Below are 17,919 nucleotides of genomic sequence, written 5' to 3' on the forward strand. Positions count from 1 at the left end.
TTGCTAGCAGGAGGCACCCCCTGCCTGACAGAAGCAGCTGAGCAGCAAGATTCTGTGCCGACGGGGACACTTTGCACGTCGGCAAAGTGCAAAGTGTCCCCGAGGACACTTCGTGCTCCCTTCCCCGAGGAAGACAGCAAAGCAATTCACATTTATTTTTCCAAGTTTCACACCAGGCAGAGAAAGTGCATGTAACTTGGGCATAACAATAATTTCTGGACTGCCATACTACCAATTAGGAGGAATTGTTTAAGTGAACTCCCATTGAGTTCTGAGGACGTTTTATATATCTGCACTGAATAACAAAATAAAAAAAAGCACGAGGATTTAATCTAGAGCTGCTTAGGTTTTTAAAACCTGTCAGCCCGACACACATTTTATCCGGGATCATGACGTTCTCAGCAGACAGCAATTGCAAACTGATGGGTGGGTCTGGTATCACCATTATGTACCTTCACTCGCACCAGGAGCCCTAAAGCCTTGTCAATTTTGTGCTGCCAGGCGACCGTTTGCCCTAAGGCAGGCGCAAAATGCCCCTCACAGAGCTCAACTACTCCAGCACGCCCAGGACCCTCCTTAATAAAGTTTGCAAGACCAAGATCACAACGGTTAATACAGCCCTGTACTTACACAGCCAGAATTGTGACTTCAGCGACACGACCCAACGAAAACGTTATTCGCACCCTGAACTGGATACCGCTTGTTTTCTTAGCCCTCAGAATACTGAGCCTTCGTTGAGACAAAAGATGACCCACCTACACAGCTATGTGAAGAACTGCTACACACCAAATTTCGAACAACGCCGTTAAAAAAATCCCAAAAAAAAGTTAGAAACTTTTTTCCTGAAGCCACCAGCATCAGGAAACGCAGTTTACACGGAGTCTGAAATCACCACCACAAAATATTCTCGATAAGCAATTTGTTGGCTATTAATCTTCTAGTTAAAAGCAAGCGAGAAAACGGCTACTGATGGTAACTTAGGTCCTGCTCCGTGCAGGTTCTACAGCCTCCCCGGGAGCTGCCCATAGGGCCGGACTGTACCCGGCCCGGGGAAGCGGCGCTCGGCCGTGCCCGGCAGGTGCAGCTGACCGCTCGCCGCTGCCGCTCGCCCTGGCTGCAATCCTCCGCGCCTCTGGGGTATCTCCCTTTTTTTGTGGAAAAACAAAATTTAAATAACTTGCGAGAAATACAGCGACAAGTCTCACTAACAGCGGTGTAACTCCTGGCTCCCGTCCGGGGCGAGGCTACCCGCGGCTGCGGTCTCGCAGCGCACCGCATCCCGGCGGGGCCGCTCGGCCCCGACGGGCCCGACCCGCCCAGGCGCGGAGCACATCCCGCTCGGACACAACTCACCTGCGCTGCCATGACACGCTGCCGCTCGGCGATTAGGCTGCACTTGTTGCACTGGCAGTCCCGCCACATGCAGAAGCGCTTGTGCCCCTTCAGCGGCGAGGAGTAGCCGTGGTTGCGGCAGCGGGCACACTTGGGCAGTCGCGGCTGCTTCTTCCCCGCTGCAGCGGCGCCCCTGTCCGCCGGGGCGGCCGCCATGGGGGCCGCCGCCTTCCCGAAGCTGTTCGCCTTGTCCTCCGGGCCCGCGACGTCCGGGGGCTTGCTGAAGGCCGGGGTGTCACTGGGCATCGCGGCACGCGGGTGGCAGCTGGGAGAGCAGTCTGCGCGCTTCTGCCCCGTCCCGTCCCGCCACCCCGCGCGTTTTCGCGGGCAGCGCCAGGCCGGCGTCACCCCTCCTGCCGCGCCTCCCCCACTCCTGCTCCTGGGGGTCCGTTGCAGCTAAATCCTTGCTACCCCGAGGGAGCGCCCGCCCTTCCCTTCGCGCTCCTCCCTCCCCCACCGGGCCGGCCTGCGGCGGGAAAGGCGGGCCCCGTCTAGGCCGGTCCCCGTCGGATGCAGGGCGCCGGCCCGGGGCGGCCTGGCGCCCGGAGGTGCTGCGGGGCTCGGCTCAGTCGCGCTGCCCGCAGGTCCCGCACGACAGGATGCCCAGGCCCCCGGTCAGGGGCTGCTCCGCGGCTGTCCTGCGGCCTCTACCCACCCTCCGTGCCCCGCAGCGGCCAGCGCAGGCCGTGTCCATGCTGGTGATGCTGGACGAGGTCTGCGGCAGCAAGGCGGAATCGATCCGGACAGGCCATGTTTAAGCCCAGTGGTCCCCTGGGTTGGGCAGGTCAGGTTTGGGCAGGCGATCAACATGGCCTGGCCCAGGGAGAGGTGTGACGCCCGAATGAAACACCCCAGTTGCCGCAGCTCAGCTGCTGTGTCGTGGGGCTGCTGGCGTCTTGCTGGACTCCAGCCTCCCTTACTGCGTTACCTCACACTCGTATCGTGCAATGTGTGTAAAGACACCTTGATCAATATCTGTGTGGGCAGGTGATACCAGCAGGTATAAGGGCGAGTGAGAGCACAGTGATAACTCGGTAGCCATCACCTCTGGAGCTGGTGTGGGTGACAGAGTGGCTGAACTCTGCAGGGGAAGACAAGCAAAGATGCTTTTTTCTTCTTTACATAGGCCACCTTTCCAACTTGGCACTATGTGATTTATAAACACATGCAACTCTACAGATATTATTTACAGTATTAATATTTCCTCTGTTACACCTTTAAATCTTTCTGGGCTCAACTTTAGATGATGCTATCTTCATGCTGAAATGAAACTATTAAATTACATCTCAATCTAAGATGAATGACAACTGTCAAATGAGTGACTCAACAGAGATGAAGCAGAAAGCACCTGAGATTATGTGAGGCTGATTTATAAAGATTGCATAAAGATTTCTATAACCCCAGCTTCATGACTCAGCATATAAGATGGCAGTAAGTTACAGTAGGTAGAAATTTATTTCTGCTAGAAGAAGCCAAGAAAGGCATCTCTGTCTTTGTGATCAGCTAACTCCAAGCCAATTCTGCTCAGACTAAGCTTCCATGCTGGAAACAGTGAGTGCCTATCTTAACCTGAAGAAAGCCCCAGATCCTTGCTGCTTGATGCTTTGCATTATCTTTTAATAAATTACATTTAAAGAACTTGTTTCTTCATGGCACAACATTGGAGACATTTATGGCACTTTTCATTCTCCAGAGAGAAACCTTATTCAAACACTTCTGTTAAGCCCTGGTTGCAGCCAGTCAGGTGGTCCACAAGTGAAGGCTGAGCACAAGCTGTGTGGGCTTGGTATGACCATCATTCAGCTCACAGAAACTGAAATTTTTCCCTTGCATCACTTTTCTGGGACTGACATTTCTGATGTCAGTATCTGCACATTTTCCCACAAGACAGGAGAAGATGAGCATGATCTTTAGAGAAACAAAATTAGGATTTGCCTTTACATGTAGTGCTACATATCACTAATATTTAAGGAGGTGAAAAATGTAAGCATACTTAGCTTTGGATATCAAAATATAAAATTCCTCCGTGAATGAAACCACTTGAGATCTTCTCAAGTCGTATGGCCATTGATCAGTTTCCAAAATTTTGTCTAGGAGCAAGCCTTGAATATCCAGTTTGTGAATTTCATTGCATGGTGGAGCACACACAGAGAAATGTTTTCAGGTGCTCCCCTACAAATTATCTTAAGCCAATTGAAAATGCAGATTAAAAAGTAGATGAAAGGAGGCTAAATCAAAAGACCAAGAAAGGCAAAATAAAATAAACCCAACAGAGGTAGGAGAAGAAAATCAGAAATGACAGCAGGGGTGGAAAAGGAGAAAAGATAAGAGAAGGACAGTGCATAAAGCAGGCAAAAACAGACAAAAGAAAAATAAGAGCAGTCACCATGTGCTTATATATCTGACTTTTCACTAGAAAATAAGTGGGCCAGCCAGCCTCAGAGATGAAGTACAGGATGCAAAAAATACAGTTCCAAGAAGAGCATTCATTCATCACTCTTTCACATAATTAGTATTTTCTACTACTGCCTTTTAGGCTAACTGCACAGATATGTATTATCCATAATGTTACAGAACCTACCATACAGAACAAAATATTAATGTTATTAGTACCTATCTGGTATTTTGTATTCTGGACAAATATCACCAAAATATCTAAATGCCTGATGAATACAAGTACATGATCAAATATTTACAAATGAATTGCTTTAGTTTTGCTAGTTCAAGTCACACTTTGAATATGGTTTAGAGTGCAATGTTTTTCTCCAATTTTTTTAATGGGTGTATGGTGAGGTTGACAACACACTGCTGGATTTGTCGTCTGTGGAGTAATGAAGCAATAGGAGATGGTCATAAACTGCCATTAGTCCTAAGACAAATCATAATAACTTCACTGCAAGTCTTCAGGAAATTTTGTCATTCATTTAATTAATGTCTGGGTATCTCTGGTTCAAGTCTGTCTAGTGATGATGTCAGTGACTTAAGATTACTGCAGTTTGCCATCACCTTTGCAAATAACTGTAATTAATATTTCTGATGACAAAAATAACAATCAAAAGACATTTTTGCTTTTCTTTTTTTCTTTTGTCTTAATAGATATATGATAGTTGTCCTTTAAACGACCTTTTTCTTTAAAGTCCCTAATGTCATCTGTTAGTGATGATCTGTCCTTTGCATGCCTTTGGCTGATCCCTTGAACCTGGCAAAAATATTTTATTTGCTAACAAGATTATAATTTTGATGGACAGATGTGAGCAAGACCTGATCCTATCACCACATTTGGTATGACTCAGCAAGCCAGTGGAGAGATGACAAATTAAAAACAGTTTAATTCTAACACTGTTGCCTAGAAAGTGAAGGCCTCCAGTTTCCCAGAAGTCAGTGCAGTTGAGTGCATTTCATTTTAGAGATCTGCTAGACCTGATTCTGTTTAATTTTTGTTTTGTGGTGTTGTTTTTTTTTTCTGTCGGTGGGTCAAATCAGAGAGTTTTTGAGATATTTTTGACTCTGACAGATCATTTTATAGACTGTATCCCCAGGTTTGTTTGTGGACTCCCCAAAGAGCCTCAGCTGCAGGAGTGGTGACGGACAGAAGATAAAGCATGCACACTGCAGTCTGCATTGTCTGAAAACATCAACATGTCCATAAAGACACTCTGGACATTCTGAACAAAATATCAAAGACAGCCAGAGGGAGTCAAGCAAAGGAGGGAAACCATGCCAGCACATTCCCTGACACTGATAGGAGCTGGGAAGCTCCTCAGTGTTGAACTTCAGTGCTTGCCTGCAGCTTTGGGTGTCTGGACTGCGCTAGAGCCATCAGCTTAGCAGAGTAAACAAGTGTAGAGCTACCCTCCTCTCTACTCCTCCAGCCTTGTCAGCCTGCACATGCATTTACTCAGCTGTCATCAGCTGGATTTCAGCTGGTTTACTTATGTGAGTAGTTTCCCATGCAAGTGCATTTGCTGGAGTGACAGACATCATCGCAACTAAAACGCTTGAAAAGATACTTCAGGAAAAATCCAGCAGGTGGCATAAATAAGCCGTGCCTTTTTTTTTCCATGTCATTTGTATATGTGTGCCGTTCTCTTTCATTCATTCTTTATTTTAATCCTCCTTTAACTTACAGAGAAGCTGAAGTTTTGTCACCTGGCTCTTAAAAGACAATCCCCCAGACAAAGTTTTGTATTTGAAGCAGAGGATTTTCTTGATACTTTCTGGCAGCATATAGATTTTTGGATTGTTTTTTCCCCCCATGTCTATATTTATGTTTCTAACAGTTTCTATTTTCAGGTTATACTACCTGCAGGTCTCAGATTGCCAGCAGCACAACAAAAGGAAAGGTTTTCTTGCTGGACATATATCTGAACGCAAACCTTGCCTTGAAATGCTCAGTATTTACAAGATTTTAAAGTTGACCTTACAGCTGCTCTCAGACGCTTCTCTGATGATATAGAGAGCATTGGCACCAGGAACATTACTCCAGATCAGTGAAATCTGATGACTTTTGCTAAAAGTCATTTCAGTCAAGCTGAATCCTTCATTCAGACTTAAGATTTTAAGTACTTCAGTCTTCCGTGGTCCAAAAATATTTCTATGGCATGGGCATTTAGGACTTCCAATGGAGTTTAAATATGGTGCTTGTTTCTCTTTTCCTCAAACTCCTTTTCCGTTTGGCATTGTTTTTTGTCTGGTTGTTTGTTTTTTTGTTTTGTTTCGTTTTATGTTGTTGTTGTGGGTTTTTTTTGGTTCAGTTTTTTTGGTTTGGGTTTTTTTGGGGGTTTCTTTTTGGTTTTTTTGGGTTTTTTTTTGTTTGTTTGGTTTTGGTTTTGTTTTGTTTTGTTTTGTTTTTGTTTGGTTTTTTTTGTTTGTTTTTTTGGGGTTTTTTTTGTCATTTTTTGGTTTTTTTCCCTCTGGGGCTCAAGACTCTGCTCTCACTGGGTGAACAACTAGAGCAATTTATCGTGCTGCCACCATTTGGCTATTTGCTGCCTTTCCTCAGTGACAGTAAGGAGAGTAGTCGGGGTGGTGGTCCACAGCTTGCCAACAGTGAAAAAGCTGCTGTGCCTGTCTCCGCTTACAAAGACCACTGGTTGTTAGCAAGGCAGGACAAATTGTGCACACTTTTCAGCATCCTCAGTTCACATTCTTTCCTCTTGGTACAAATCCATACCCACTGGGAAGATAAGGTGTAGAAGGGGACCCTTGTACAAAGAGTCTTCTGCAAGAAGGAATGTTGGCAGGGGGCAGGGAACAGCATCACATGTATCCCAAGGTGGAGAACAGGCCTGCCATAGCAGGTAACATGCCTTAATGGCCTCTGAAGCTGCATGTTTATTCACACTCCCCTTATTGGTATTCTCCCAATAAGCACAGGGAAAGAGAACCTTCACATCAATAACTTCAGATAAGCCACAACTGAGAAGAGCCGCCAGCAATGGGTGCCTAAGCAGAAATGTTTGTTTGCAAGATACACACTAATCAGAATCTGGAGTTTAATGGTCCATATGTCAGGATTATGGTAAAAATTACTTACGTAAAAATAAAGAAAACCCTGCCTGTTACAACAAATGGCTCTTCCCCTTCATGGCTGGGAACCCAGCCAATGAGATTGGCCCACTCTGCTCAATAAAAACAGGATTCGCTGGAAACAAAATTCATCTTGTTACATTATGCCAAATATAATACAAAACCAAAGCAGTTTTCAAGTTCAGTGAAGCAGATACAATGGAGATATTTTAAAAATGTATATGTTTATCATAGTTCCACTCTGACTAGTTTTACTAATAATATGCATAAAGGAGGGAGAAAAATAAGTGGTTTTTACTCTAACACCTACATTCTTCCTTTCCTCATTTATTCATGCAAATTGGAATAATTTCATTGCAGACGTAAAGGCTGAAGAAAAAACACTGTCAGCTCCTTGGAAATTTCAATCATTGTTAATAATTGACTTGGATAGCTATTTGAAAGCATTATTAGGTTCAACGCATAAAATAGAAGTTAAAAAGTGACTGTGGAGAAAACCACTGAACTGCTTCTTCTCAGTATTCATTGTTCATTTTAGGCACACTTGAAAATTAATTGGATCCAGTGACTTAGAACATTGAAGACTGTTGCATGACTCATTAAGCTGACATTTCTAACATTACTAATTCACACAGTAAGAATGATAGAGTCGCATAAGCCATCTATACATTTGAGCTCCTTCATCAGGGTAGGACTACTGAAGAGAATGCCCTTACTTCTGAATATCACCATCAATTCAGCTCTAAGACATCTGTAATGGAACTGAGTTTGATAGACTGCCAGAATATGAAAAACTAAGCTCCAACATCTTAAAAATAGGCAACACAATTAATTGCTATTTTTTAATTTATGATCTTTAATGTTTTAATGGATACAGTTAAATTTCCACTTCACTGAGCAAACTAATTGCTATGTAAAGGAAGAAATAGATCATTGCAAATTATAAAGCACTTGGTTTATTATCTATGCCTTCTCTAAATCTTCTCTTGCAAGTTTTTATTATTTTGCATTCTTGATCTTCAGAAACTTGAAACTGTTGAAACTCTGTAATTCTGAAGGATGGTTACAGCTGAGGTAAAGGAAAGGGTAGGTTTTGCTATGTCAATTTACTATCCATCTGGTTTTTTATTTGTTATTATTATTTGTTGCTTGCTCCTAGTTCTGATGATCAGTAGAAGCAAAGTTATTGTTACAATATCTCCATCTGATTTATTTTAATCTTTTTTCCTTAAGCCTAAACAAATATATTTTTGACATGATATACTGCTCTCAGGGGACCATTATATAAGACTTCCCATTAAAATCAGTGAGTGTAGCACACATGCTTGAGAGCAAAATATTGTGCTGCTCTTCCCCCATTTCTTGCTGTTTCCTGTAGGAAGCCTTTCAGATCCACTGAGTGGGGCAGGGGTGTCAGAATTGCCTTCAGAAACAGCTGAGCTCTTAAGCAAAGTCAAATGACTGTTACTTAATCGGCCATGCTGTGAAATGATTTGATGTGAGCTGCTGACCTTTTGTGTCTCCTAGCATGAGAAAGAGGCTTTCTTCTTTGCTGTCAGCCAGCCTCTCTTCCTCTAGAGCCTCTCCCATTCCAGCTTTCGTGCCCCAGAGCCCCCAGAGCAATTGGGCAGTTCAGAGGTGGTCCCCAAATGCTACTGCAGTGCATTGAGTCTTTCCCCCTTCAAAGGTTTGTGTGTCCATCCCACCTCCGTGCTAGGAATCCAGTTCAGAGAAAGGACCTGGGAGATCTGGGTCTCAGGAAACATATGCCCATCAAGTAAAGCTTTGCTTAATGCTATCAAGGTACAGATAATCAGAGCACTTAGTTGGCTTCCTTAGGCAACGGTTTTCTTCTATCGCTTGTGTGTCGCTCTGCAGTGCAAATCATATATGCACATTTGGTAATTAAGAGTAATTGAGTTCCTCTTATACTATTGGTGAGAAGCTGGTAAGGAGGATGACACACTGTTACAAATTATTTCAACTGTCAAGCTATTAATTTTAATTAGACTGGCTTTGTCTTGACTCTGAGATACCTTGAAAAGTGAAGGAAATATTGCCTAAAAACTAATGAGACGCCTTAATTTTCTGTCATTCATATGCAAACAGGGCCATTTGCAGATACCAGAATAAAGGTGTTCTGAGCCCAGCTCAGTCATCCAGCCAAGTGCATGAAAATATTCACGTTGTCTGAGAAAAATATTGTTCAATATCTTCAGAGTTTGAAATTGTAACAGATAGCATGTGATGAGGCTGAGAACAAAGAGTATCTTCTCTGCATGGTTGTTTAAGTCGTTATTTTCTCTTACCTGTTTTCAAGAAACCAAGGCATGGAGATTGCCTTTTCCCTGGAAGGCAGCTTCTCTGAATTCACAATAATGACATCTAAGAAGATTGTTCATTAGGCACCTAACATAAGTAGGGTACAACTCTACTATTGCCTGAGTCTCTATTATAAACATAATAGGCCATAATTCCTCTCTGCAGGACTCACTGTTCTGTTCTACTGTCTGAATGATACATACCTTAAATACCTGCCTGGATACTCACTTTGCTGCCTTTGAAGAACCCATTTTCTTGTAGGCTTGAGGAGAATAATACACAAACCTTTGTGTATTATTGGAAAAGAGTTGGAAAAGAGTTCCAGCCATCATCTTTGCTACTGTAAGTTGGGCCCTTTTGATCTGCGCTCTGGTGAGGGTGGGGGTAGGGGATGACCTGTTTGTGTGAAATATGTCTCCTGCACCAGATTCCATGGCTGGTGATTTTGTTAGCATCCTCAAGAAAATCATCCTGTAATTTAAAGAGAACTTTAATTTCTAGAGCAGAGATAGAGCCTGTGTAGCCATCCCATACCTCTTGCGTAGACTAGTTCTGTACAAGAGAAACCAAGAGATTTCTCAGAAGGTAAAGTCAGGCTCCTTCCTGAACTTCCATATTGATTTGGGAGAAGAGCTGTAGAAGTCTTGTGGTTTAGCACAGGGTTGTATGGCAAGGTTTCTTTCTCTGTCTATGGAGCTTACATTTCTGTTAGCAGTTGTTTTACAAGGCTCATCCCTCCTTCCAAAGGTAGTTCTGGGCTACAGGGCACAGCATTTTTCCATCTCCTGACAACAGATCTTAGGAGAATACTGCTTGGTCTCTTTGCACAAAATTTGGGTAGAAAACAGTGGGCTACTAATTCAGTGTTAAATTAGAAAATAATTGAGACCAAGATTTGCATATGTCAGGTCATACATGCAGCCCTGATATGTCAGCAGTTGAAAGGCGATTTTTAATAGAGAAAGAATGAATTAAATAATACCACAACACTAAAACAAACAAACAAAACCCCAACTCAACCAATCAGAAAATCCCAACCCAACCCAAACAGAAACATATAAACAAAACCCCAAAACCCAACAAACCTCTGTAACTAACTGCTCTGTCAGAGAATCTAGTAGTCTCCCTCTGCACGCCTGCAGCAATGTTGGATTTATCCTGTCTGCAGAGGTCTCTCCACTCCACAGAAAAGTGACGGGGGAGGCTGTGGCAGACACGGGAGGGGGAACAGCCAGCATCTGATAGGTTGCCGTTGGGCTGTCCATCAGACCTACAGAGCACAGTGGGAAGGCCCTGGATTTTGTCCACCCAGCTTAAAGAAGGCAATCACAGTCATATCTAAAGCATGTTTTCAGAAACTCACACGCATGCCCATTTTCATATGAATATGTCTCTTCTTCGTTTCTTCTATGTGTCTGTTTTCAATTCTTGACAATATTCTGACCAAATATGAGTTGTATGAAGGCCAGAAATGGCAGTTACTGTATGAGACAAAAATGGAAACAAACTCAATATTAATTTAAAAACTCACCCAAATTTACCAAGAATTAAAACCTGGTTTTGCAGAACTAATGTAGAGAACTTTCTCTATTTCTTGCCTGTCTCTTTGCAAGCCATCCACATGGCTTATTATTTCAGTACTCATATAATGTGAGATGTTCTCAAATTCTTATTCACAGGATTTATCTCTTACCAAAAGAAAACTACCATTTTAAACTTCTTCTGGTTTTTTTTAGCTTCCAACTTTTTAACAGCTGTTGTTTGTTCTGTTGAGGGTGGCAGACTTTGGACCTGTTTGCTGGAACACTGTGACTGTGAATGGTGTCAAGTTGCATTACATCTTCCAGTGTCAGGTGCCTCTGGTCCATCTGAAATGAACAAAAAATGCACAGGCCATTTTTTTATTCTCATCACACTGCCAGTTCTTGTTTAAGCAACTCTCTGGCAAGTTCTCTTTCATCATTACAGATTTCCAACTTTCTGTTGTGCCCACAAATTTATAATATTTTTCCTCAGTTGCTTCAATCTGGTTTTGCTAAAATGAGCCTCATTTTGTCATGCCTTGTTTCTAATCCCTCCCAATCTCTTTGTACAGCTGTTCTGCTCACAAATCTCCCAAATCAGCTTCCACTGCAGAAGGCATTACATGCTTCTTGCTCCTCCTGCTAGACTGGTGATGCAGATTAAGCCACCACAATAAAGGGCCTCTGAATAGATGTATCTGGTTGGACTGGAAAATTCTCATGATAAATTTGCAAGAATGGGTGTATGGTGGTGGAGTGAGGGCAAGCCATTTCCAGGGCCAGCCCCTACCTGCAGAGTACCAAGAAATTGTAACTGTCTGACTCCAAGTCTCACTCACGCTTGGAGTAGGGACTGGAAAAAGTTGCCTTTCCAGCCCCAGAAAATGCCCAAGAGCAATGCAGAGGTGCTGCAGGATGCCTGCCAGACACAGCCAGTGGCTTTTCGTGCCTCAAAGAAAGGTGTGATACCATAGCCAGGAAGTAGAGGAGGATCTTTCCTAGTCTGCCTGTTCCACCATGACAAGTGAAATCTCATGCAAATCAAATCTCATGTCTTCATCTTGGTGAAGATAAAGTGGCTCAGTGACAAAGGACAGCATTACTAGAGGGCATGAGCTACCCTTCCAGCTCTGCAGCTGGACAAAACTCTAGAGAACAGCAAGGCCTGTTTCTGCAGTAGTGCTAAAACCATTAAGTGAAAGGCTGAAAAAAAAAATTACCAGTACATCTCTCAGAAATACCTCTTAGCCACTCACGTTCAGATCAGCTCTTAGAGATTTCTAAGCACATACACAGCTTTGAAAAAAAATGTTACCCCTCCTGTTATCTAAATAATAATACTGCAAATGAGTGTAATGTTGTTTGGAGTCCATGGACATTGAGGTTTGTCATTTATAGCTGAATGTATTTAATCATACTCTGCTTAAGTATAATGAGGCCCTTGTTTACAGGTCTCTGCATGGAAGTCCTGGAAGGGCAGTTTTGTATTGGAAGGAATATTTTAAAAGGCAGTTTATTTTTTCTGGTGTTGGCTAACCAAACATGCAGAGACATGCTTCTCAAGAGGAATGGCTACCACTTGCCCAGTGGCACAGAGTGAAGCAGCAAAGCACCGGTAGATAAAATGATAATAAAACGTGAATCAAGCTTGCCTGCAGTGCTCCATTTGCTTTAAGGCCCCAGGTGAAGTTCTCATAGCAGGTACCAACTACCTAAAGACTCCTGTTTTCCCTAATGACCCTCTCATTTTTGAGATCTCTTCAGGGATGATGCATAGGGTGGGGGTTTTGGTGTGTGGAAACATGCTTTTTTTTTCAACAGGAAGAATTAAAAATAGTTAAGGAAATAGAACACTTACAACAGAAGTTTTGAGAATTAATTAATTACCTATAGTAAGGAATCACCTGATATATTGACAAAGGTTTGTTGTACTGGGTTTATACAGCCAAGTTTTGGTAGCAGGCTGCTAGCAGGGTGCTTCTGTGAGGAGATGCCAGACTCTTCCCCTGCATCCAACCGAGCCAGTGCCAGCTGGCTCTAAGACTGACCCACTGCTGGCCAAGGCTGAGCCCATCGGTAACAGTGATAGCTGTTCGAGCATAATATGTAGAAGAAAGGGTAAAAGCTGCTCAGCAACAGCAGCTGGAAGAGATGAGTGAGAACATTTGAGAGAAACAGTTCTGCAAACACCAAAGTTAGTGGAGAAGGACAGGGAAGAGGTGCTCAAGGAACTGGAGCTGAGCTCCCCCTGCAGCCCCTGGTGCAGACCATGGTGAGGCAGCTGTGCCCCTGCAGCCCATGGAGGTCCCTGGTGGAGCCAAGATCCACCTCCAGCCTGTGCAGGACCCCATGGCAGAGCAGCTGGAAACATGGTGGAAGCTGTGGACCCTGTTGGAAGCCCACTATGGAGCAGTCTCTTGGCAGGACCTGTGTATCATGGAGAGAAGCCCGTGAGAACCCACATGTGGTGGAGTTTTGTGTGTTTTTTTTTTTTTTTTTTTTTTTTTTTTTTGGGGGTTTTTCTTCTGGGACAGATTATGCTGGAGCAGGTTTGTTGGCAGAACTTGTGACCCTGTGAGAAACCCACACTGGAGTGAAGAGCTGCAGCCTATTGGAAGGATTAATGGTGGAGAATTTGTGGAGGACTGTCTCCCATGGGACAGATCCGATGCTGGAGCAAGGTAAACAGAAGGAGAAGCAGTGGAAGCAACTTAATGGAATAACTACAACCCTCATTCCAGTCCTCCTGTGCCACTGGTGGGGAGGAGGCAGAGAATTCAGTAGTAAACTTTGGCCTGGGAAGAAGGGAGGGGAGAGGGAAGGTGTTTAAGGATTTGGGGGTTATTTCCTTGTCATTCTACTCTGATTTGATTGGCAGTAAACGAAACTAATCTCTCTGAGTCTGTTTTGCCTGTGACAGTAACTGGTGAGTGATCTCTCCCTGTCCTTATCTCAACCCACCAGACTTTTCTCTCTTTCCCTGACCATCAGAGGAGGGGAGTGACTGAGTTGTTTTGGTGGGCATCTGGTGTTCAGCCAGGACCAACCCACCACAGATGTATACATCTGTAAGACAATACCACTTTGAGCATAGCTTACTTATGTGCCTTGTTTTTGTTGCTGAACAACCTGGTAGGAAAACAGATGTACTCTCTTACAAACAACTTTAAGAAGTTGTTAGAATCATCTTTGAGAAACAAAAAACAACCAACAAAATCTTCTTAGTGTTTCCTGATTAGTTTCTTAGAGGCAGGTTCCCAAATATTTGTGCAGGTAGCATGCAATTCTTCAGCTCCTTCAACAGCACTTTACTGTCCAGTGGTACTCAAGGTACTGATACACTGGATGTTACAGGAACTAAAACCAACCAGGTGGCTCAGCTTTAACCAAGCACTTCTGTTCAGTGTATGTATGCAAAAAGATCCTACAGCCAAAGCGAAGTAAGGCAGGAATTTTTAAATTGACTTCCCCAGGCATTGCAGTAAGCTATGAGTAGTAACAGCTAATACCTCCACAATTCCAAACTGAAATACAAAACAAACCTGAAACTGGGTAGCCCTTTCTTCTTCTCTTACTGTAGCCATTTCTAAAAACATTTAATGCAAAATCCTCCTTGCAGGTCTTCCAACACTGCTCCCTTGTCCCACATCAGGCCTTCAGAGACAGGCCCAAGGATTACCATATGAACTGAACAACTGAAAGCATCTGTTTTTACCAAGGAAATGTTTGTAGTTAACACACCTGGCTGCCCACAGAAGAGCAGGAAGGGATGAAGTTTACAGGCCTGTATGCAGGCACTGAGTCCACTGAGGAGAGTTGTTTGCAGCTGCAGTAAGATCATGAATGCTGTTTTGGCCAGTTTTGCTGGTGCCTTTCAAAGGCAGGAAGATGCCTGTAATGTTTGGGCTGCCTCCATTCCAGGAAACAGCTAGTCCTGTGTGTCAGGGATTGATGCCAAGGCTTGCATTAATTCACACCATGGTTGAACTGGACTTCTAACAGACAAATGTCTCAGCCAAAAGTATGAGACACCAGGAGAAATGGACTAAAAACCTATTTTTAGAATAATTTGAGTTTTTCCAGCCTTATCAAGAAAGTATGTATTGCAAAAATGTTTTCCTCAGTTGTTGATTTTAGATGAATATTTTGTTGGCTAATTTCCATAATGTAAAGCTCCATACCAGTAACTCTCACCTTTCAAGTGACAGACTCACTTAATGTATGACAATGTAACTGGAAAAAGACAGTGACATATTTTAGTCTTGAAAAAGTGCCAATCTCTTTTATATTCACTGACAGTCAGAGTTCAAAGGTGATGACAACATCATGCTTGCATATAGTGAAAGTCAATCATCATCTAACCTGAAAAACAAATGCCAGTGAGAGTGTGTAGGCGGAGCTCAGGTCAGAGCTGGTATGCATGGTAAACCCCTTAATCCCAGCACTAGTGATAAATGCCATCCAGCATTATGGGTGGAATTAAACTTGGCTTGCAGAGGGCATCAGTGGATACAAACACTTTTGGGAACCTCTTAACTATTTCCTGGGGAAGGGCCCAACCTCCACAGTATGAACTGCTTCAGGTGTCACCTCTTGGAGCTGGCAGAACCATTTAAGAGAACAAAATTTGAAAGGAAGTTATTATTCTTATTTTGTACTTAATTTTTTTAAGTGCTTAATTCATTAAGTCTAGCCTAATAGGATTTTAAGCCAGAAATGACATTCACTGACTTTAGTAAAATAGTTAAGTAATTTTGTACTTTTCACCTATATTCACTAACATGTCCAAAATTTTGGTTCCTTTTGGCAATCTTCCTGATATCCTGGCATACCACAATAGCCTATTTCACCATGCAACTAAAACTGGAGTCACTTTTCTTTAACAAGGCATTTTAGCCCAGGAAAATGAAGTTTTGTGGCAAAACTGAAAATTTCACAGAAATGCAGAGCCCACAGCTTCACCTAACGTTTTCTGAAGCTCTAGACAGTTAATTTCTTTTGCTTACTAGGAAAATGGCACCTAAATAAATCCAGGCACTCCAAGTTACATAGTTTGACACTTGTATGGTGTTACGGTGGTCAGATTCCTCCACCGATTTCTGTCACTTAAAAAATGTTTTAATTTCTGATATACCAATTGTATTCAGGATTGGGGGAAGAAAACAAAAGAAAAAAAGGAAAGAATGTTTATTCCACATTATTCTCCTTATGTTTTTGTTGCAGGTAAAAAAAAAGTATTTAAGTACATTTAGTGATTCTCCCTGTGTCATTAGTCACCTAAACTACTGGACTAAATGTTTTAAACCCTGCACATCCAGGAACCCCATCATCCCAGGACTCCCACTGATTTACGGAGGGAGAGACAGAAATCTGTTCTGACATGGAAAATAACAGTCATGGCCCTCTGCTGTGGAAAGCCATTATTCATGGGCATTTCACGTTCTTTTTTTAGCTCCATTATGTACAAAGAGGAGGTTAGGCTACAGTATGTACAAATATCACGTGTAATTGAAGCTCATTAGCACAGCAACAGAGATCATAGTTTAAAAACTATTTTTGGGGCAAAGACCTATTAAGATATGTTACTAATTAACCTATTTCCTACAGCAAAACAGAGGCACTACTGAAGAGAACATTATTGGGTGGCTCAGCATACTCTTTATCAAAGTCAGACTTTGGAGCATAGTCTACATGCTTTAAAACTGCCATCACAGTGTCACAGAATCATAGCATATCTCAAGTTAGAAAAGACACGTAAGTCCAGACACTCCCTGCTCCTCTAAAGATTACCTAAAACTACTGTCATGTATGATCACTAACTCCCTTAAAAAAGCACCAGTAGTCTAGTTTTGGTCAACCCAGTGCTAAATAAAAATTATATTCTTGGTAAAACTGAAATTAGAAACCTCTTTGCTCTCCAAAGTCTGTTCTGCCAGCATGTCTCTCTGCTAGAAAAGAATTTAATCCATGAGATACAGGCAAGCATGTATTAAGTAAGTGAACTGGATTTTCTCTAAAATTAGATTAAGTTCTAGAGAAAGATTAAAGCAGGAATCCATTTTCTTCACTTCTTCAGCTTGATTTGTTTATCTCTAGCCCCATGTGTATTTTAAACTCATACAGACAACAGATTATCTTGACTTTGCTTTCCAGACAGTTGTTCAAACTGGGGCAAACATGTTCAACAGATCTGAAAAAAGACTCAGAAGAAACTCTTGCCATGCCCAAGCCAGGGAGATCCAACTTGCACTAATTCTGTTTAATGATAAAATCACCCAGATATTAAGTGAATGAGGAATTCATTGGGAAGCTTGCACTGCTGTTGTGTATGTCTGACACAACCTCAGGTTATTGGGTGCAGCACCTTGCTACGCAGGACAGCCTGCACCCACTGACTCTTGACAGATGACAAAGTGAGGGGCATTTTTCTGGTGGTGTGAAGTTTTTGTGTTGCTGGGGTTTTTTTGTTTGGGTTTTTTTTTGTTGTTGTTGTTTGTTTGTTATTTTTGGCAGCTGCTGCTGCTCTTTGCTCTCAGTCTTGTGTCAGAGGGAAGACCTTATTTTCTCAGTAATTTGGCTTTCTGGGTGATGTGCCTCTATACCTAGCATGTAGGATCCTGGTGAGAGAGCATCCACACATTAACAGACGCTAAGTGAAGAGTGAGGAGAAAAGTTGGCCAGAGAGGTGCAAGAGTGAAAACTGACTGACATCAAGGGGCGGGGGGCTTATTTGGGACAGCTATGCTGTGTCTCCCCCTGTCAGAGGTACTTCAGCTGCCCTTTGCTCACGAGACACCCCAAGCACTGGGGTACAAGTCTGGCATAGGTTATCACACCGTACCTGCAGTGCTGGGCCAAACCATGTCCAGCCCACAGAGACTTCTTGGCATGCCAAGTCACCAAGTCAATGTAGGCCAAGCGAGAATGGCTTCAGTGGGTTCCTCTTTCAAAGGGACTGTGCAGGAAAAGCTGTTTGATAAGGACTTAGAGAGAGAAGGACAAAGGATGGAGAGTAACAGAACTGTTCAGATCCCTTGAAGGAAGGCACTGAGGTGTATTTCTGCCCAATCAGGTAGGTCAGAACTGACAAGGATACACAGGCACTAGCTTAGGACTTGGTTCCATGCCATCTAAAAAGCATCCCCTTCACCAA

At 43.1% G+C, this 17,919-nt stretch overlaps 1 protein-coding gene across 1 annotated transcript in view; it reads right to left on the reverse strand.

Annotated features, from left to right (window-relative positions):
- Positions 1-1,641, reverse strand: part of DMRT1 (doublesex and mab-3 related transcription factor 1) — a 57,776-nt gene extending 56,135 nt beyond the window's left edge. The window contains exon 1 of the mRNA XM_030968875.1: positions 1,354-1,641. Within this exon, the coding sequence (XP_030824735.1) occupies positions 1,354-1,638 (285 nt within the window). The 5' untranslated portion in view covers positions 1,639-1,641. The remainder of the gene's footprint in view (positions 1-1,353) is intronic.
- Between the last annotated feature and the right edge of the window lie 16,278 nt (positions 1,642-17,919).

Source organism: Camarhynchus parvulus, chromosome Z (genome assembly GCF_901933205.1).
Source record: "Camarhynchus parvulus chromosome Z, STF_HiC, whole genome shotgun sequence".
Classification (NCBI taxonomy): domain Eukaryota; kingdom Metazoa; phylum Chordata; class Aves; order Passeriformes; family Thraupidae; genus Camarhynchus; species Camarhynchus parvulus.